The sequence below is a fragment of the Pecten maximus genome, chromosome 12 (assembly GCF_902652985.1).
Source record: "Pecten maximus chromosome 12, xPecMax1.1, whole genome shotgun sequence".
Taxonomy (NCBI): domain Eukaryota; kingdom Metazoa; phylum Mollusca; class Bivalvia; order Pectinida; family Pectinidae; genus Pecten; species Pecten maximus.
Genome location: NC_047026.1, coordinates 22345242 through 22368097, shown reverse-complemented (window position 1 = coordinate 22368097; position 22856 = coordinate 22345242). Strand labels below are relative to the sequence as shown.

Here is a 22856-nt window from a genome sequence, read left to right as displayed (position 1 = left end):
AGCTCTTCAGTCGTGAAGTTAACAAACGTATACACTTCCGAAATTGACAGAAAAAGCAGCTGACGACAAAAGTTGTATGCGTTTTACATCGATACTGCATATATGATGTCTGCCTGTGTCGGATACTCGCTTGTAAACAGTTGAAGATTGACGGTTCATGCACTCATATTTTTTCCTGTTTAAGTCATTGTGAAGAGAGTCATGGAGGTATACCACACGGAGGACCATTATATACTACACGACGGGGATTTCAGCCTTTGGTGCGACCGTGCTCGCGGTACACTGGAGCCTAAGAAGGGTATTGGCGATATCTTTTTCTTGCAATCTATTACTTATGAGGTGTAGATGAATATGAATCTATTTTTTGTTCTGATGTTTTCTGCACTCATTGACTGCAGACACATTAATAATTTATGCACACACATATATTAAACAGTGTTAACATGAAAAAAAACAACAACAACAAAAACCGACCTAGTAGGCCTAGTAAGAAAATCAATCTTTAAAATGATAAATATGTTTATTCAGATAAGAGACATACATGCAGTACAAATACAATATAGATATCACAGAATATAGCACTGGCGTAAGGGCGTTGATCACTGAATGAAAATAACACTTTAAACATAGAAATTATTTGCAGTTAAGCTTATACCAGATAAATAACATTTGGTTAACAACATAATAAATTATCATATTTTCTATTGTTTGTATCGCCAGAATGGTGTTTGATATATAAGTGAAAAGGATCTATTTACTTAGAATGCATTGTGTACAATTCTGAAACTTTGTATATACATTGTAATTCTTTTATATTTATTTTTCATGGTAAAAGTTATATTGTTTTGCTATTACATGAAGAGTTAATTTGCAAAACTCAAAATCAATACATGTAGTTTGTTAGAATTGCTTTCACCATTCATATTATCCAAGGCAGAGGCACAACTGAATCTAAGAATTATGTAAGGAGCTAATTAATGTCAAGATATTAAATGTCCCAAGTGAGGCAATGAGGAGAGAAATTCAGTTTGGGTTTCTTTAGTTTCTCCAATGCAGATGAAACAGAATGAAAAGAGAAAAGACCAGAGGTTTATCAATCTTCACATACATGACAAGATGAACTCTTAAGGAATTCCAATCATCACTCCAAAATTTCAGCTTGATCTACCATCTGAAACCTTTTACAAATTCATCTTGTAGCATGAAATATATTCTTTCTTTCTCAGAGCTACATATATGTACTATTTATTGAGTAAGGATCATAGTTGAAGTTGCCACATAAGGGTTGACATATGTCATTTTAATGATCAAAAGTAGTGCTGTATTTTTCTTCTTTTTTATGCATATAGAAATTATATTGTTCCTTGTTTGTGTAGGTTTGGACTTATGCTCTGCCTGGAACCCTGTTTGTATCGGGTGTGTGTATGGTGTTGTTGGAAAGTTGATAATCCATCCAGGTAACACATTTTTCCTTTCATTTTTACAACTTAAACATTATTTGAAAGACTTAAGAATAAAAAATAGATAACCAGCAATCTTTTTTCATATTATAACTATTTGATCAATTGCATTTAAATTTGAATTTTATTGAGAGGAAACAATGTTACATATTACGTAATAACTGTATGTGCTAATACTATAATGTATATATAATTTGTTGTTATATTTAATCATTGATTATTTCTTATCTCATAGATACAGATCCAAGACTGATTCTTATTCGGAAAAGAAGTTTGGTTGGTAAACTAAACGGTGTACATGATGTTTATAAGATTGAGAAAGTCACTGTCCTGCCATTGTCTACAGCAGAACCAGTGGAGCTTGACCTTGGGGTTAGTTTTCTGCGGTGTAGTGCCTTAAATTTCTTGGGTCAAACCACTTTGGAATTAGAAAAGAAGCAAAACACCTTGAAGTTGACCTGAGGTGACAACAAGCACTTCCCATGAGTTTTGTTTTGTGTATTTCTAGACCACTAATCTAATGTAAGACAAGATTTGGGGAAACACATTTGTAAACATGCCTTAGTGAAGATATTAACAAATAAAAACACAAAAGTAGAATTACTACATAAGAAATATACTGGTATACCATTGTTTTCAATTGATTATCTCATGATACACCTTGACATCCCACCTCAAATCTCATTTTTTTGTATTAAAACTCACATTAAATCATAGACAATGACCTGCTTTATCACTAGGTATTTCAAACCAATTTCTGCACTAATTATTATGGTTGCGGCAAAACTCATAAATGATATGGACAAGGGGAAGTAACTTGTACACACTTTTGTTGATGCTTTCTCATGGATTGATAGAAATGACCCTCACCCATTGAACAACATCTTCAAACTCCAATTGGAACTCAGGAAGTGAAATCTCTTTTTTTTTTTATGTTTGAGACTTCAAGTGAAAGTACAATGCTCCTGATTGGTTCTAGCATAATTTTTCTCTCGATTTTGTCAGGAGTTTACACGAGGAAATTACAAAAACAGCCATGCTGGTTAAAGCTGGTTAAAGTGATTTTTAGGTGAAACTTGGCTGATTTCTACAACGGAGATTCTGATAGCAATAAAGAGGTTGCCTGGTTTAAAGCAGTCAATGGTGAAATGCTTGTATATGTAACATAATATGCGAAACGGACAAGGTAGGCCCATTCATTGGTAACAATCCATATGTCTCTATTGTAAGAAATCTTAGGACCTAAATCTTCCAGAGATCTGACACAAACACTCTTTTCTAGGCAAATCAAGATCCTACTTTTGAACAAAACAGTAAAACTTTTACCGATATACAATATATATATGATATGCATTCAAGTACATTAAGGATATAAACCATTTCCAGTAGACTTGATGATAAAAAATACATCATGTTTTTGTGTGAAAACCTTGGTTAAAACTCTTGAGTAGGTCAGGGAACAAAGAAACAACTGTCAACATATTATTTTGTTAATTCAATTTATTTAATAAAAATTCTATTAAGATGTAAATGTTACGACAGTCGTAATGTATGTAAAATGCATTTAAGTTAGGAGAAGGCTAACTTAGTTGTCAAATCCTTTTAGTCATTTTCAAGGCAATAAAATATGTTTAAAACAACGATTAATTACTAAAACTTTACTAAAAAGTTACTTGTAACAAAAGTTTTCAAAGATCAAATATCTAATCACGACCCAGATCAATTAATATGAAGAAAACACAGTTGAATGAACACCTTTGAAATTCTCAGAACAAACATAGATGCAGGGGAAAGTAATTTATGTGAATGTTGTAGGGAAATTATCAAAATGTGATGGATCAGTATATGTGACAGACATTTAAAATACACTGACAATCTAAGAATTAAACACAAGAAATGTACAGTTTTCATATAAATATGATGAAGTTGCTTAGCTTTGAGGGATGTCAATAAGTTAACCCTGATAAAGCCACCTCTCTGTAACACTGAAATTACAATCATAGCTAGTATACCATGTGAGACCACATCCTTGTAAAAGTCAGAATCATTCCTGAAAATAACATGATCATCACCAGCCACCATCTGATTTCCTTCCATATTTATATACTACTTACTTTACTCTTTACTACAATCCCTGGTGCACAGCGTCAAGAGTGGCCTTGGAATTGATTTTTAGAAAAAACTCACTTTTTTTTTGGCCTAAAACTCTCTGTGAAGTTTTTGAAAGCTTCCAATACATAGATGTACTCCCACGTCCTGGATATATGACAATTGAGTATTAAAAACATTTTTCTGAATTTGTCATATTTGGATTTAATCATTGGACATCAACATTAAATCTGTTGGTGTTACTTTAAGAATTTCTTTCTACTCCACAGTGTATTAATTACTTTTGTGGTGATTTCTCTATTTTTGTGGGATCTACTCTACTTTTTGTTGGCTGTATCACTCTATTTTTGTGGTGTATCTTCATCTACTTTTTGTGGTGGATCGATACTATATTGTGTGGTGTATCTACTCACTTTTGTGGGTACTTCTCTACTTTTTTGGTGTAGTCTACTATAATTGTTGTGGTGTATCTTATCTACTTTTTGTGGGTGTATCTACTCTACTTTGTGTGTATCTACTCTACTTTTTGTGTGTACTACTCTACTTTTGGGGTGTATCTACTTACTTGTGTGGGTATCTTCTTACTTTTTGTGTGATCTATATCTACTTTTGTGGTGTATCTACTCTAAGTTTTGTGTGTATATTCGCTACTTTTGTGGTGTATCTACTCTACTTTTTGTGGTGTATCTACTCTACTTTTGTGGTGTATCTACTCTACTTTTTGTGGTGTATCTACTCTACTTTTTGTGGTGTATCTACTCTACTTTTTGTGGTGTATCTATACTCTACTTTTTGTGGTGTATCTACTCTACTTTTTGTGGTGTATCTATACTCTACTTTTTGTGGTGTATCTACTCTACTTTTTGTGGTGTATCTTCTCTACTTTTTGTGGTGTATCTACTCTACTTTTTGTGGTGTATCTTCTCTACTTTTTGTGGTGTATCTACTCTACTTTTTGTGGTGTATCTACTCTACTTTTTGTGGTGTATCTACTCTACTTTTTGTGGATTATCTACTCTACTTTTTGTGGTGTATCTACTCTACTTTTTGTGGTGTATCTACTCTACTTTTTGTGGTGTATCAAATACGTTAGTTTGGCACTGTTTTTATATCTTAATAAGTTTCTTAAACTAATGTAAAGCATTTTGCGCTGAGTGTCATAAGTGAGCTTCACAATGATGCATTTCATGTCAATATACAATATATTTATGTTTATTCATTTTCCTTTTCTCTATTTTATGCAGTTGTGTAAACTTCATCATTTCGGGATGAAGAGGACTCAGAGGATTACCCACCAGGCTGAAGGAAAACAACAGGCTTTACAGAAAACATGGAAAACTATTAAAAGTGCCGCTGAGAATGTCAAACCAAAAAAGGTTTGTTACCTAAGTCAGCTATTGATTGAAAATAGATTTTTTTCTTTTTTCTGCAATATATCCCCAATTTCCATGAAAGCACTATATTTTGTTTAATTAAGTGAATAAGTTTTGATAAACTAAATTGATTTATTTAGAAAATGCATTTGATTTGAAATCATTCTTTCTATTAGCTTCTATGGTTTTGATACACAGACAGATACATTATTATTTAAGTCTGCCAGCCCTTTTAGGGATCAAGATAGGTCATTTTGAAATTATTTGAGGTAATGCTACAGAAAAGTATTAACAAATCAAGTTTTGTGATCCATGGCATTATGGATAAAACTGTCTGTTTTATACTCAAGAGGCCATGGGATCAAATACAAGTAGTCGCGCACAGGAAACAAAGTAAATAAAATTTCTAGTATTTCTTTCTAACTAACCAAGTTACATCATTGAATACCCATGATCGATTTCACTAGGTGACTGTGATAGGTGAAGCATGTATTCAACCATGGATATTCCACAATGACCAAGTTAGAAATAAAGCCAAACACAGCTTATAGAACACAGAGACACACTTTCTTTAAATGAACATTTTGAAATACCTTGGTAGAAGACATAGTTGTGAGAATTATTATTTTTTTGCTAAGCTGGCCTGAAGGGCCAAATGAGCTTATGCAGTGGTGCTTCATCTGTCATCCGTCCATTGTCGATAATGGGTCTGTTGCATGCTGGAGTGAAGGGCTACTAAGTTTGTTCAAAATGACCTAGACCTACATTCAATATCACAGGGGCCAAACTTCTCCTTAATAAACAAAAGGCCATGGACCTGATATTAGACCTGTAGCATGTTGGGATGAAGGCTACCTGATTTGTGTAAATGAAGGATCTTGACTTATATCCAGGGTCACAGGAGTAAATTTTGTTTAAAAAAAAAAAACAAATTCTTCTAGAAACTTGAAATGCTAAAATTGATGACATTTGGTTAGTTATATGCTGGGATAAATAGCTGCCAACCTGGGGCATTGATATTCATATAAATGACCTTTATATAGATTTTCAAGGTCATTGAAATAAAAAATGTTTCACCTTAAACCCACTTGACAGATTAATGCCAGGTGAATAATACTGGCCCATTTGGCCTCTTGTTAGTCAATATATTTCCTTTGATAAGCAAAGGGAGGCAACTCTAACCCCTCACCCAAACTTATATACCAATAAGTCTTTTTGCAGTGTAATGGAATAGCAAGTTGTAGTTCTATAGAACTATATTTGTAACAGAGTGAATAATATCAGAAATGGACTTTTATATTGCTGGATAAATATCAAATAGAATAAATTCATCTAAAGTAAACCAATTCATAAAATCATATCTGTATAATATAGGTGGTGTAGTTATTTGACTAAATCTGTCAGTTATAACTTGAAAGTTAAGAGTGTCCTTAAATAGTACAAAATGTACCAGTAAAATGACGATTGATTATTGATGTTATTTTATGTAGCTAATATTTATATATTTTTTTGTTTTCAGAAGGAACTAAAAGACAGGGACAAATTTGTCAAGAGGATTGTTGATGTATGTTTGGATTGCTACTTTTCAAAAATCAGATTGCTCCATCTTTTGTGTTGACCAGATAGTGAAATGATACAGTATATCTGAAGTGTTAGGGAGTAGGAGCTGAAGATTAGATGTGAATGTTGTTAAGAGTTTATTAATTTTCCCTATGTACATATTTTATCAAACATTGGTAAGTCATGTCGTCAATTAACTGTAGCTTTATCTCCAGAGTGGTAAGACCTCTGTACTTTGTAATGTACTTTTATTTCTGCCTCCGTCTCTTTGTTCTGGTGAACGTCCCTCTGATCTGGTGTTGTTTGGCTCTATATGACTGAAATTGCTGATGGACCGTAAAACAATACAATGATACTCTTTTGTGCTGCTGCAGAAACCCCCTTTCCTTTTCATGAGGTGCTGAACCTTAAAAAGAACAAAGAAAATAAGTCAGATATACATAGTTTAAATTAATATGAATTTATTTTGACCTATAAAGTGTATATAATCTTTACCTATTATAGAATCTAGTTATGAATCTTGTTATATAGATAATCACTAGCAATCATGCATTCCTGAATGTTATAATAATTTCCCTGTTATCCTCGGTTATTTTCACAGGAGGTGCTGAAGATGTACAATGATAGCGATTCGTTTTACTACTGTGAGACCTATGACTTGTCCAACAGTGTGGAGCGTCAACACCAGGAAAACTATAACCGATCTGTGCCGATGTGGAAGAGGACGGATCCCCGTTTCTTCTGGAATAGTCACCTTGTCACCGAGCTTGTTAACATGCAGGCTAGTGAAGAGGTTAAATATCAGTTCTTTGTCACTTTAATGAATATTAGAGAAACTTTTCTGGCTGCTAATTCACTAAAGACCCAGAATGAAATATGACAATTACAAGTGATCTGGGGAACAGACCCTGGGGTTAGATATTGATAAGTGATCTGGGGGTCAGACCTTGGGGTTAGATATTGATAAGTGATCTGGGGGTCAGACCCTGGAGTAAGTTATTGCTAAGTGATCTGAGGGTCAGACCCTGGAGTTAGATATTGATAAGTGATCTGGGAGTCAGACCCTGGAGTTAGATATTGATAAGTGATCTGGGGGTCAGACCTTGTGGTTAGATATTGATAAGTGATCTGGGGGTCAGACCTTGTGGTTAGATATTGATAAGTGATCTGGGGGTCAGACCCTGGAGTTAGATATTGATAAGTGATCTGGGGGTCAGACCCTGGAGTTAGATATTGATAAGTGATCTGGGGGTCAGACCTTGGAGTTAGATATTGATAAGTGATCTGGGGTTCAGACCCTGGGGTTAGATATTGATAAGTGATCTGGGGGTCAGACCCTGGAGTTAGATATTGATAAGTGATCTGGGGGTCAGACCCTGGAGTTAGGTATTGATAAGTGATCTGGAGGTCAGACCCTGGAGTTAGATATTGATAAGTGATCTGGGGGTCAGACCCTGGAGTTAGATATTGATAAGTGATCTGGGGGTCAGACCCTGGAGTTAGATATTGATAAGTGATCTGGGGGTCAGGCTCTGGAGTTAGATATTGATAAGTGATCTGGGGGTCAGACCCTGGAGTTAGATATTGATAAGTGATCTGGGGGTCAGACCCTGGATTTAGATATTGATAAGTGATCTGGGGGTCAGACCCTGGAGTTAGATATTGATAAGTGATCTGGGGGTCAGACCCTGGAGTTAGATATTGATAAGTGATCTGGGGGTCAGACCCTGGAGTTAAATATTGATAAGTGATCTGGGGGTCAGACCCTGAAGTTAGATTTTGATAAGTGATCTGGGGGTCAGACCCTGGGGTTAGATATTGATAAGTGATCTGGGGGTCAGACCCTGAAGTTAGATATTGATAAGTGATCTGGGGGTCAGACCCTGGGGTTAGATATTGATAAGTGATCTGGGGGTCAGACCCTGGAGTTAGATATTGATAAGTGATCTGGGGGTCAGACCCTGGATTTAGATATTGATAAGTGATCTGGGGGTCAGACCCTGGAGTTAGATATTGATAAGTGATCTGGGGGTCAGACCCTGGATTTAGATATTGATAAGTGATCTGGGGGTCAGACCCTGGGGTTAGATATTGATAAGTGATCTGGGGGTCAGACCCTGAAGTCAGATATTGATAAGTGATCTGGGGGTCAGACCCTGGGGTTAGATATTGATAAGTGATCTGGGGGTCAGACCCTGGAGTTAGATATTGATAAGTGATCTGGGGGTCAGACCCTGGATTTAGATATTGATAAGTGATCTGGGGGTCAGACCCTGGATTTAGATATTGATAAGTGATCTGGGGGTCAGACCCTGGAGTTAGATATTGATAAGTGATCTGGGGGTCAGACCCTGGAGTTAGATATTGATAAGTGATCTGTGGGTCAGACCCTGGAGTTAGATATTGATAAGTGATATGTGGGTCAGACCCTGGAGTTAGATATTGATAAGTGATCTGGGGGTCAGACCCTGGAGTTAGATATTGATAAGTGATCTGGGGGTCAGACCCTGGATTTAGATATTGATAAGTGATCTGGGGGTCAGACCCTGGGGTTAGATATTGATAAGTGATCTGGGGGTCAGACCCTGAAGTTAGATATTGATAAGTGATCTGGGGGTCAGACCCTGGGGTTAGATATTGATAAGTGATCTGGGGGTCAGACCCTGGAGTTAGATATTGATAAGTGATCTGGGGGTCAGACCCTGGATTTAGATATTGATAAGTGACCTGGGGTTCAGACCTTGGAGTTAGATATTGATAAGTGATCTGGGGGTCAGACCCTCGGGTTAGATAGTGATAAGTGATCTGGGGGTCAGACCTTGGAGTTAGATATTGATCAGTGATCTGGGGGTCAGACCCTGGGGTTAGATAGTGATAAGTGATATGTGGGTCAGACCCTGGAGTTAGATAATGATAAGTGATCTGGGGGTCAGACCCTGGAGTTAGATATTGATAAGTGATCTGGGGGTCAGACCCTGGAGTTAGATTTTGATGAGTGATCTGAGGGTCAGACCCTGGATTAAGATATTGTTAAGTGATCTGGGGGTCAGACCCTGGGGTTAGATAGTGATAAGTGATCTGGGAGTCAGACCCTGGAGTTAGATATTGATGAGTGATCTGAGGGTCAGACCCTGGATTTAGATATTGATAAGTGACCTGGGGGTCAGACCTTGGAGTTAGATATTGATAAGTGATCTGGGGGTCAGACCCTGGAGTTAAATATTGATAAGTGATCTGGGGGTCAGACCCTTGAGTTAGATATTGATAAGTGGTCTTGGGATCAGACCCTGAAGTTAGATATTGATAAGTGATCTGGGGGTCAGACCCTGGATTTAGATATTGATAAGTGATCTGAGGATCAGACCCTGGGGTTAGATATTGATAAGTGATCTGGGGGTCAGACACTGGGGTTAGATATTGATAAGTGATCTGGGAGTCAGACCCTGGAGTTAGATATTGATAAGTGATCTGGGGGTCAGACCCTGGAGGTAAATATTGATAGGTGATCTGGGATTAGATATTGATAAGTGATCTGGGAGTCAGACCCTGGAGTTAGATATTGATAAGTGATCTGGGGGTCAGACCCTGGAGCTAGATATTGATGAGTGATCTGGGGTTAGATATTGATAAGTGATCTGGGGGTCAGACCCTCGAGGTAGATATTGATAGGTGATCTGGAGTTAGATATTGATAAGTGATCTGTGGGTCAGACCCTGGAGTTAGATATTGATAAGTGATATGTGGGTCAGACCCTGGGGTTAGATATTGATAAGTGATCTGAGGGTCAGACCCTGGGGTTAGATATTGATAAGTGATATGTGGGTCAGTCCCTGGAGTTAGATATTAATAAGTGATCTGGGGGTCAGACCCTGGAGTTAGATATTGATAAGTGATCTGTGGGTCAGACCCTGGAGTTAGATATTGATAAGTGATCTGAGGGTCAGACCCTGGGGTTAGATATTGATAAGTGATCTGGGGGTCAGTCCCTGGAGTTAGATATTAATAAGTGATCTGGGGGTCAGACCCTGGAGTGAGATATTGATAAGTGATCTGGGGGTCAGACCCTGGAGTTAGATATTGATAAGTGATCTGAGGGTCAGACCCTGTTGTAAGATATTGATAAGTGATCTGGAGTTAGATATTGATAAGTGATCTGGGGGTCAGACCCTGGAGCTAGATATTGATTAGTGATCTGGGGGTCAGACCCTGGGGTTAGATATTGATAAGTGATCTGGAGGTCAGACCCTGGAGTTAGATATTGATAAGTGATCTGGAGGTCAGACCCTGGAGTTAGATATTGATAAGTGATCTGGAGGTCAGACCCTGGAGCTAGATATTTATAAGTGATCTGGGGGTCAGACCCTGGATTTAGATATTGATAAGTGATCTGTGGGTTTGACCCTGGAGTAATTTATTGATAAGTGATCTGGGGGTCAGACCCTGAAGTTAGATATTGATAAGTGATCTGGGGGTCAGACCCTGAAGTTAGATATTGATAAGTGATCTGGGGGTCAGACCCTGGAGTTAGATATTGATAAGTGATCTGTGGGTTTGACCCTGGAGTTAGATATTGATTAGTGATCTGGGGGTCAGACCCTGGGGTTAGATATTGATAAGTGATCTGGGTGTCAGACCCTGGAGTTAGATATTGATAAGTGATCTGGGGGTCAGCCCCTTGAGTTAGGTATTGATAAGTGATCTGAGGGTCAGACTCTGGAGTTAGATATTGATAAGTGATCTGGGGGTCAGACCCTGGGGTTAGACATTGATAAGTGATCTGGGGGTCAGACCTTGTGGTTAGATATTGATAAGTGATCTGAGGGTCAGACCCTGAAGTTAGATATTGATAAGTGATCTGGGGGTCAGACCCTGGGGTTAGACATTGATAAGTGATCTGGGGGTCAGACCTTGGGGTTAGATATTGTTAAGTGATCTGGGGGTCAGACCCTGGAGTTAGATATTGATAAGTGATCTGGGGGTCAGACCCTGGAGTTAGATATTGATAAGTGATCTGGAGGTCAGACCCTGGGGTTAAATATTGATAAGTGATATGTGGGTCAGACCCTGGAGTTAGATATTGATAAGTGATCTGGGGGTCAGACCCTGGAGTTAGATAGTGATAAGTGATATGTGGGTCAGACCCTGGAGTTAGATAATGATAAGTGATATGTGGGTCAGACCCTGGAGTTAGATATTGATAAGTGATCTGAGGGTCAGACCCTGAAGTTAGATATTGATAAGTGATCTGGGGGTCAGACCTTGGAGTTAGATATTGATAAGTGATCTGTGGGTCAAACCCTGGAGTTAGATATTGATAAGTGATCTGGGAGTCAGACCCTGGGGTTAGATAGTGATAAGTGATCTGGGAGTCAGACCCTGGAGTTAGATATTGATAAGTGATCTGGGGGTCAGACCCTGGGGTTAGATATTGTTAAGTGATCTGGGGGTCAGACCCTGGAGTTAGATATTGATAAGTGATCTGGGGGTCAGACCTTGGAGTAAGATATTGATAAGTGATCTGGGGGTCCGACCTTGGGGTTAGATATTGATAAGTGATCTGGGGGTCAGACCCTAGATATTGATAAGTGATCTGAGGGTCAGACCCTGGAGTTAGATATTGATAAGTGATCTGGGGGTCAGACCCTGGAGTTAGATATTGATAAGTGATATGTGGGTCAGACCTTGGAGTTAGATATTGATAAGTGATCTGGGGGTCAGACCTTGGAGTTAGATATTGATAAGTGATCTGGGGGTCAGACCTTGGAGTTAGATATTGATAAGCGATCTGGGGGTCAGCCCCTTGAGTTAGGTATTGATAAGTGATCTGGGGGTCAGACCCTGGAGTTAGATATTGATAAGTGATCTGGGGGTCAGACCCTGGGGTAATTCTAGGTCATAGTAACATGTCAAGCCCCTGTGATTTGATCAACCGCTTACAGAGTCATTATGTGTGTTGTACTTCATAGACCTATTACCTAGTGTCTCTTTGTGTAAAGTAAGGTTGGCTTGTACGTTACATCATATTACACAAATGTAGTACCAACTCCCCTAGTGCTACCTTTCAGACTTTGTACTGAACTCTTATGTGTTTACAGGAAGTTGAGCTAGCTAGCCATTGGATAACTCCCATCATCCAAGGATACTTTCAGCTTGAGAAATGTACCATGGAGTTCATTAACCTAGGGTCAAGCCCTGCTGACCAAATGGCTCTGCCAGACTTTGGGAACACAAAGAATAAAGATCCACTTTACTTCAATTTGGGGATCATCTCTCGCCGGAGTATCCACAGAGCAGGTAGATACTTGATAAAATGTTGATGTCATATTTGTTATCATATTAGCTACTTTAAGGGAAGACCTGGTTTTAATTTTCAATGAACTAAGAATATTGATACAAACTATTTTAACAGGAACAAGATCTAAAAAGCGAGGGCTAGAGGAAAGCGGAGCTTGTGCTAACTACGTAGAGACGGAACAGGTGAGTCACTTCATCAGAGAAAGTTTGATCTGGCTTCTGATTGGTCAGAGTTCAAAACTAGACTGTTCGATATTAGTTGAATTGATGTATGAAGCAGGGCAAGAAACAAAAATCACCGTCACTGGCTGGTCTTCTGGGCTGAGGTTTGTTGTGTTGAAAAGTATGTGTTACATAGTGGTCCAATTAAACTGAATTAGGAACATCTTACAATCGAAAAAGTAATGATTGCAAGAAAATTTGCACTTGCCTATTTATTAAAGAAGTATTTACCAATATCAGTTGCCTACAGACCAAATCTTCTGGCCTCAGGCCATAGGACCTGGGTATTTTCTCATCATGTGTATAAAAATGTTATGGCAGAGCAGACTTCTTCGACATGATCATGTATGTGTGGCAGCAAGCCTTCTGATAAGTTGTGATTTTCACATATTCTGTGACTTGATTGGGCAGAATGGACATCTTTTTTCAAAGTGATACTTTAGGATTATGCATCATGTCTCACAGCATGGTTAATTGTAATTGGCTGATACGTTATAAGTTCAGTTTGGTGATGAAACTTTTGAGATACCAGGGGATATTTTGGGGGTTCTATTATTAGTGGTCGCCACTACAGTTAACACTTATTGGAATCAATGATTTTACAATACAGATACGATAGGATTTTATGTTGATTGTCATCTAAATCAGGACTAAGGAATCCATTGTTTGTATGATGGATGTATCGCCTTATCAACAGACAGAGTTCTTGTTGGACCTGATAACATACAGCAGACTTATATTTTAGCTTGCATATGTCAACTTTTATTAAAACGTTACTTATTCAGAGTGTCTAAATTAATGTTTGATCAAATTCAATCAGGAGCATCATTAAGTTAAGTGACTCAAGTTTGTATAACTGGCTCCTCCTTCCCTTTGGGCTGAAGTGAGGGTCTGATAGTGGTTCTTGTTCTTTTGTTCAGATAAAGGGATTTTGATCAAATTCGATCTGCATTAATGGTTTTAGAGTAATCAATTTAGTAAAATTCTTCTTCTTTATAAACAAAGGCTCTTAGCCAGCTTCCCCCACTCCTTTTGTTGATTAGGGATGGGGACCAATAGGGGAAATAAAAGTTAATATTTAATAAAATCATTTTTCTATGCTATATTAAGGAAAGGTTGTCTTGGAGCTGATTTCAAAATCTGTGATTTAAGCTGATATATATCCAGTGAGTGATGCACTGGGCCATCTCGAAATCATGTACTCGGCCATCTCGAAATTATGTACTAGGACATCTTGAAATCATGTACTCGGCAATCTCGAAATCATGTACTCGGCCATCTTGAAATCATGTACTAGGCCATCTCGAAATCATGTACTAGGCCATCTTGAAATCATGTACTAGGCCATCTCGAAATCATGTACTAGGCCATCTCGAAATCATGTACTAGGCCATCTTGAAATCATGTACTCGGCCATCTCGAAATCATGTACTCGGCCATCTTGAAACCATGTACTAGGCCATCTCGAAATCATGTACTAGGCCATCTTGAAATCATGTACTCGACCATCTTGAAATCATGTACTAGGCCATCTTGAAATCATGTATTCAGCCATCTTGAAATCATGTACTCGGCCATCTTGAAATCATATATTTCAATCTCCATAGTGTAAAAGTTAATTTTCCTTAATGTTTTAACACAGTTTGTCTTTATTTTCCTTATATCATGATTAAAATGTTGAAAATAAGAGTTATCTCTCTTTAACCTGGGTCCTGTCTAGTGAATGCTGCTACAGATGTGTGCAATATTAAATAACTTAACAATTGGTTTTAGAGTAGTATAAGGTTGTCTAACTAGCTCAGGCTAGTGGGAATTTTCCTTTAACCTTGTGTTAGAATATCCGCTTGTGAGTTGGCTAGTTTGAGCCGAGTGCTGGCATGGTTTTGTCATTGTTCCTTGCTGTTACACATTAACTGACATTGTCAAAGGTTCAATACTAGGTTTATTGTCAACAGGGTAATAAAGTCAGTTAGTAAAGGTTTGTATTATTAGTCCTCCATCAGAAACATGGGGCATGGGTTCACCTTAATGAGGCGCTATGTTGGGTATAAAAAGTAGGTTACTCTGACCTTCATTGTGACCTTTGACCTACATCAAAGAAAAATGTTGTCCGTCTGCTTCTTAACACAGGCACTTCATCCTTGGGGTATGGGTTCACCTAAATAAGGCGGTGTGTCGCTTACCAAAAGTAGGTGATTCTGACCTACATTGTGACCTTTGATCTACATCAAAGACAAACTTTGTCTGGACTTCTATCTCCTTCACTTCATGGTTTCACACCTAAATGAGGAAGTGTGTTGCATACCAAAAATCGGTCATTCTAATCCACATTGTGATTTTGACCTACATCAAAGACGGACTTCTGAATTTCTGTGATGAATAAGTTTGCAATATGTTTAGATTTATATTCAGTTTCCTTACAGTATGATTGTGATATATCTGTATGCATATTTAAGGTGTAATATTTTCTTTTGAATACAATTGACCAGATTCGGATATCAAATATTTCATATTCAGGAGGCAATATCAACATTATACATTTAAATTGGTATTGTACAAATTTGATTAAGTCATATTATCAGTCCAAATAATTCAAAAGCACCAAACCACGAAAGAAAGTAAACACGAACATTTCATGTTATTCAGTAACAACCAGTAAGATAGCCAAGCTGTCTACATGCTTATTGACTATAAAAAACTGTCATTTGTCTGGTGTAATTTTCATTTGTAGCTTTAATAACTGATGAGACATTTTGCTAACTATTGAGGACTATGTGGTATATAAGTGTTTGACTAAACATGTACGTAATATCCTCCTTAAATAAAGTCTGTTATTATTGGTTATTTAGCTAAAAAAGCTGACAAAAAAATCTATATATATTTTGTTCATGCAAAGTTTTGGCCAAAAATCGATGTCCAGGAGATCCCAAAATTGATGTATGAAAATGAAAGTCTGAGTCAGTCAGATAACAACTATTGTAAAATATTGCTTGAAATTGTTCTTGGAAATGCTTGATATCAGAATATTTTTATCATTTTTTTTTTTTTTTTTATTGTTTTTAAAGAAAATAGCTTAATAAAATTGCTCCTTGGCTCTGAGTCGACTGCCATAATGCAAGAGGAAATATGGGTTAATTGCTGGGCACACAATCAATTCAACCAAATACTTAGAATTTATCAGTTTACACAAAATTTCAAAGAAATGTAAAATTAAGTAATCACTATGATGAATTATCCTTTTCTACTGAGCATTGAACAGTTTAATTTTCCTTTCAGAGATTAGATCATTCCTTATTCAGTTTATTGAACAATTTGGAATTTGGAGTGTATTTTCCCTTCATATTAAATGTTTGCAAAATATAGAAACAGACGTAAGTTTATCAATAATATAGTGGTTAGTTATGTCTTTGATAGGTGGGAAACTGCTGGTACAATGGTCTAGTATAAATAATGTACATAATGGGTCCTAGAATCAATAGATTCCCTACGTAATGGTGGTTTTATCTGTTTACTTTGTGTATATGTCCATAATAAGACAGACCACACTATGGTATGGTACTGTCTGCCTCTCCATATCTATCATACTTTTTATGTCCTGTCATGAAATGGGTGGGCGATGTTACCCATGTCCGTCCCGTCCCATCCCGTCCAGATGTAATGTAACTAGCTACTCTCAGGAATGCCAATGTGGTCCTCACAAACTGTGCTTCAGGTCATCAAGGGGCAGTGGGGGCAGTGGGGGCATTTATGTCTTACAGGCATTTTCCAGTTATATATTTTCATCTTAGAATGGGAGAATGATTTATACCAAAACTGTGCCAATACACATCCTAACTTGAGAGTTATTTCCCTTTGTTATTACTTGTCCTGGGCGTGACTTTCCCAGTTTTTGATCTGTAGCTCTCATCTGCATCTTGGTTTGGAGCATAATTTGTGTCTGATTGAAAGGCGCTTTGTAGCACATGTGATGATGAAACCCATAATAAACAGACAGGTCTATTTGGTGGGGGTGGGATGGAGAGGGGAGGGGTTAGACATTCAGATTTAATGTATATTCTACAAAACTTAATATAAATCACCTATGGGAAGAGAAAATAAAATTTTGTGGAAGGCTGATATTTGAAAAAAACTATAATTCTAACTAAAAATGGATAAAATCAATAGTAAAATATGGACAAAATGTAATGTCTTTATTAATTGCACCTGTCATCTAAGTCATATCCTAATATAATGTCATGTTCTTTATGTAAGACCCGGGGTGGTAACAACAGAACTACCAGATCCATTTATGAACACAATAATGACAACAAATCTTTCCTATGGCCTTCATCAGCCAGCATCCCTCTGAACCCTGATAAAATAATGATGTTGCCTGGTCTCTGAACCCTGATAAAGTAATGATGTTGTCTGACCTCTGAACCCTGATAAAGTAATGATGTTGCCAGGCCTCTGAACCCTGATAAAGTAATGATGTTGTCTGGCCTCTGAACCCTGATAAAGTAATGGTGTTGCCAGGCCTCTGAACACTGATAAAGTAATGATGTTGCCAGGCCTCTGAACCCTGATAAAGTAATGATGTTGTCAGGCCTCTGAACCCTGATAAAGTGATGATGTTGTCTGGCCTCTGAACCCTGATAAAGTAATGATGTTGCCAGGCCTCTGAACCCTGATAAAGTAATGATGTTGTCAGGCCTCTGAACCCTTATAAAGTAATGATGTTGTCAGGCCTCTGAACCCTGATAAAGTAATGATGTTGTCAGGCCTCTGAACCCTTATAAAGTAATGATGTTGTCAGGCCTCTGAACCCTGATAAAGTAATGATGTTGTCAGGCCTCTGAACCCTGATAAAGTAATGATGTTGTCAGGCCTCTGAACCCTTATAAAGTAATGATGTTGTCAGGCCTCTGAACCCTTATAAAGTAATGATGTTGTCAGGCCTCTGAACCCTGATAAAGTAATGATGTTGTCAGGCCTCTGAACCCTTATAAGTTATGATGTTGCCAGGCCTCTGAACCCTTATAAAGTAATGATGTTGTCAGGCCTCTGAACCCTTATGAAGTATTTATGATGTTGCCAGGCCTCTGAACCCTTATAAAGTAATGATGTTGTCAGGCCTCTGAACCCTGATAAAGTAATGATGTTGTCAGGCCTCTGAACCCTGATAAAGTAATGATGTTGTCTGGCCTCTGAACCCTTATAAAGTAATGATGTTGTCTGGCCTCTGAACCCTTATGAAGTATTTATGATGTTGCCAGGCCTCTGAACCCTTATAAAGTAATGATGTTGTCTGGCCGCTGAACCCTGATAAAGTAATGATGTTGTCTGGCCTCTGAACTCTTATGAAGTATTTATGATGTTGCCAGGCCTCTGAACCCTTATAAAGTAATGATGTTGCCAGGCCCCTGAACCCTTATAAAGTAATGATGTTGTCTGGCCGCTGAACCCTGATAAAGTAATGATGTTGTCAGGCCTCTGAACCCTGATAAAGTAATGTTGTTGTCAGGCCTCTGAATCCTGATAAAGTAATGATGTTGCCAGGCCTCTGAACCCTTATAAAGTAATGGTGTTGCCAGGCCTCTGAACCCTTATAAAGTAATGATGTTGTCTGGCCTCTGAACCCTGATAAAGTAATGATGTTGCCAGGCCTGTGAACCCTGATAAAGTAATAATGTTGCCAGGCCTCTGAACCCTTATAAAGTAATGATGTTGCCAGGCCCCTGAACCCTTATAAAGTAATGATGTTGCCAGGCCTCTGAACCCCGATAAAGTAATGATGTTGTCAGACCTCTGAACCCTGATAAAGTAATGATGTTGCCAGGCCTCTGAACCCTTATAAAGTAATGATGTTGTCAGGCCTCTGAACCCTGATAAAGTAATGATGTTGCCAGGCCTCTGAACCCTTATAAAGTAATGGTGTTGCCAGGCCTCTGAACCCTTATAAAGTAATGATGTTGTCTGGCCTCTGAACCCTGATAAAGTAATGATGTTGCCAGGCCTGTGAACCCTGATAAAGTAATGATGTTGCCAGGCCTGTGAACCCTGATAAAGTAATGATGTTGCCAGGCCTGTGAACCCTGATAAAGTAATGATGTTGCCAGGCCTCTGAACCCTGATAAAGTAATGATGTTGCCGGGCCTCTTAACCCTTATAAAGTAATGATGTTGCCAGGCCTCTGAACCCTGATAAAGTAATGATGTTGCCTGGCCTCTGAACCCTTATAAAGTAATGATGTTGCCAGGCCTGTGAACCCTTATAAAGTAATGATGTTTCCAGGCCTCTGAACCCTGGTAAAGTAATGGTGTTGTCAGGCCTCTATTCAGTCTTGGTACTGAGAGTCAAATTATAGAAATATTTATAAAAGTAAGAACATCCTGCTACAATGACTTATATATCCTCAGAGGTGATTCCAGCCCTTTAGGCTTCTTGTTCTTAGTCATATTTCTTTGGTCTAAAATTTAAACACTTGAATGTTTTATTATAATACAGAAAAATGTTTACAATTGATGCTTATCCTCATTAAGTCATAATTACAAAATTTAAAAGAAAGACCCCTTATGGGTACAGTTGACAAGCTATAGTTGAAAAGCTTTGGGTAATCATCAATCTACTTGTACAGTATTTTATGAACATACTTATTTGTCTCCCTTCCTTCTCTTATATCAAAATGGTCAATTTTGATATGGATTTTATTTTACAAAACAATGTTAAATTGGTTTGAAATCTAACCTCCTGCTTGCTTCCATAACGATCTGACTGAGAATGTTCCATCATGATTACCGGATTTTCCGGAGGCAGCTGGTTATTGTGGTGATGATTGAAAGAAGCCAGGAAATCCCATTATAAGATCATAATCAATTATTTCTTAATTTTTTTCTCACTTCATTTTTCATTAATTTTTGCGTTAAAAATTGTATTTTTTAGTTTCTCAGCATTTTCTGTAAAAAATCTTGTTAATGTTCAGCCTTAGTCATTGAAGTGTTCTAATTTTGTATCAGACACTTTAGGTTGCTATTGACAACGCTTTAACCTTGAATGCTAATTATGGTAACAATCACCAACATTCTTGTGAGCATTTCACATGTTAAAATGGACGATATGCCTTAACTTCTTGGAATTCCAATGATTCTTAACTTTTTGTATTTTCAAAAATTATTATTTTTTGCAAATTATTTGGCAGTTTGGTATAAAGAGAAGTGATTTATCGCTATTTTCAGCCTCACCTGCCTTCAAAAATTTGACTGTTTTCTGAGTGATAATGATTTTCTTTTACCTTTACTTTGTATGTGAATCACTGTAACTACTGTTTAGATGTTTAATTTCACAGGTGAATGTTTCAGAGTTGTATGAATCAGAACTATTAAATTTCAAGGGAGGTCAAATATTGACAGGTAGTCTCATTAGTTCAGGTCCAGGTGACTTGTATAGTAAATAACATCGGGAGGGGAAAAATGGTCAGATATGAATTGAAGTCACTTAATTCAAGTGGTCGGTAAGGCAGATTTGAAAGTACTATTTAAAAATTATTATCAAATTTCATGCAATCATTCTGAACACATCTATAGATTTGTGTGTTCTATACATTTGAGTGTATATTTACATGTTATATAGATTTATAAATCATTGTATACAATTTGGCTGGTTATTTATTTTCACTTTTCATTTAATGAATTTTACCAGCTACACAGTAAATCACTGGAATGATGTTCAAGCTGAAAGCAATCAAAATCTGAATGAATAACAATTCAAATTTCAAATACTGTATATATATATAAGTTTATATAAACGTGTTGAAATAAATGTTTGATATGAATGACGATATATTTGTGTTGATATTTCTCCAAACAATTCTTTGATAGTTAATTTTCTGTTAATTAATTTTCTGGTAATTAATTTTCTGGTAGCAATGTATACAGGTTTTGTGAAGCAGCAGCTATGAGGTAATCGCACACTTTATAGTTTTGTAAAGTTTTATCAAAACCCATTAAATAACAAAGCCATTGGAGTGATTAGAACTCTTTGTGATAACTTTACAGGATTTCATATCTGAATGGATTTTTATCAAACTTGAGAGTGAAGAGAGGTAATATTTCTGTGTCCATGTTTTAGTCATTTCTTATTTTCATCTCACCATTAATTTTTGTGGATCTTCATCAATGCTAAGGAGTTAGTTTAGCTTGGTTTCTTAGAAAATGATAAAAATATACAGCAATGTAAGCCTTATATTGTGTGTACTGCGATAATTTGAATTTGATATATATTTAGGCAGGGGTAAATCTAGGATTTGGGGAATACTACACATGATGAAATATAGGGGAAATGAATGGCCGCAGTGTCTTGAATTATTCTTTAAATTTTAACATTTTACAGCTATTCTTTGCTATAATTCTTACATATTTCATCAAAATTTGGAGAATTTCCCCCTATTTTATGTGATTTTTTCTTCAAAGTTTTTGTTCAAAGGGGAAAACACCATCAGTGGGGAATTTTATACTACAACTTATTTCGGTAGTAAAATTGGTCTAGATTATCCTCTGGTATATGCTACCTGGCAAAAAGGACGAAGTGAGCTTATATCGTTGTGTGGCATCCATCTGTGCGTTGTGGCATTCACTTTTTCATTAAAATGATTTCTTCTTAAAACATGAGAAGTTTTAGATTAAAGATATGTTGCCAATAGGTTCTTTGGATGACTCCTGATAATGTTTGCAAAACATAATGCCCTTGACCCTTATTCAAGGTCACAACTAGGGGTCAAATATGTATTGACCAAAATACCTAAAGTTAAGATATTTGGCTGTTAGGTTCCTGGGATGATGCCCAACATAGCTTTTGAAAAGGAAATGACATTGACCCTATTCAAGGTCAAAAGGGTCTAAGCTTAGTTCTTTGCAGTCTTCCCTAGGTTTTCGTTCAGAAGGACAGGTCAGGTATCCTCTTGCCAATGTGAACTAGATCAGGGTATGGGAATGTGTAACAGGACAAGGCAAGGGTTTGAACTAGGGACCTCCAACTCTATTGGGAGGGGTTGCAAAAGCTCAGTCAGTTAGAGCACCTCAGGTAGAGATCCAAGGTGCATGGTTTGACACTCCCTACCTGTGGCAATTTGTGTTTCTGGGGAAGCTGAAAAACAGAATGGTCCGTGCTGTTGTGGTTGTGTCCTTGGGCAAGACACTTTACCCTAATTGCTCTGGATGACATGTGACGGGCCTCCCATATGTTGTTCAGTGGGGTAGTCACTAACTACTACAAGGAAACCTTGACTCAAAATGACACTGGTTGTTCAAGGGGCGATAGACCAAACAGACAGGCAATTCTAAGCCCACTAGTTTGAATGTTGATATTCCTGTTTTGGCAGAAGAACTTGGACACAAGACAGACAAGAAAATCAGTATAACATAGGAATAGTTAAGGCAAAATCTAGTATACCTTATAATGATTGACACATTCTGAAAACGTCCTAACCAATGGACAGATTTCCAACAATATTAATGTTCTATAGGTTTGTTTCCCACCTCAAAATGACCCTAGCTGTTTACGAGACGATACACCCAACAAACCTCCAATTCTTGACAGATGTTCTAAGTTATTGAGCTCATGGCCACTATTAGAATACTACAGACTCAAAAAGGTTTACCAGACACTGTATATGAGAAACAGTATATATATGCTTCAATAAAGTAGATATATTTGTCTGCTTTTTTTTTGCTATTGACAGCATTCACCATATTTCTCATTTCCTCTGGTATGACTAATAGACATTTCTAACATTATCCCCGACACCAATTCGGACTCATACCTGAATTGTGCTGCCAGACAAATAAATATTGTCCTGATTCTA

The 22856-nt window shown here is 37.3% G+C and overlaps 1 protein-coding gene across 1 annotated transcript in view; it reads left to right on the top strand.

The window, feature by feature from the left end:
* The first annotated feature begins 43 nt into the window (after positions 1 to 43).
* The window catches only part of LOC117338754 (phosphatidylinositide phosphatase SAC2-like), a 485191-nt gene continuing 462378 nt past the window's right edge, over positions 44 to 22856 (top strand). The window contains exons 1-8 of the mRNA XM_033900072.1: positions 44 to 298; positions 1377 to 1457; positions 1696 to 1832; positions 4814 to 4945; positions 6462 to 6506; positions 7104 to 7295; positions 12598 to 12796; positions 12912 to 12979. Of these exons, the coding sequence (XP_033755963.1) occupies positions 202 to 298; positions 1377 to 1457; positions 1696 to 1832; positions 4814 to 4945; positions 6462 to 6506; positions 7104 to 7295; positions 12598 to 12796; positions 12912 to 12979 (951 nt within the window). The 5' untranslated portion in view covers positions 44 to 201. The remainder of the gene's footprint in view (positions 299 to 1376; positions 1458 to 1695; positions 1833 to 4813; positions 4946 to 6461; positions 6507 to 7103; positions 7296 to 12597; positions 12797 to 12911; positions 12980 to 22856) is intronic.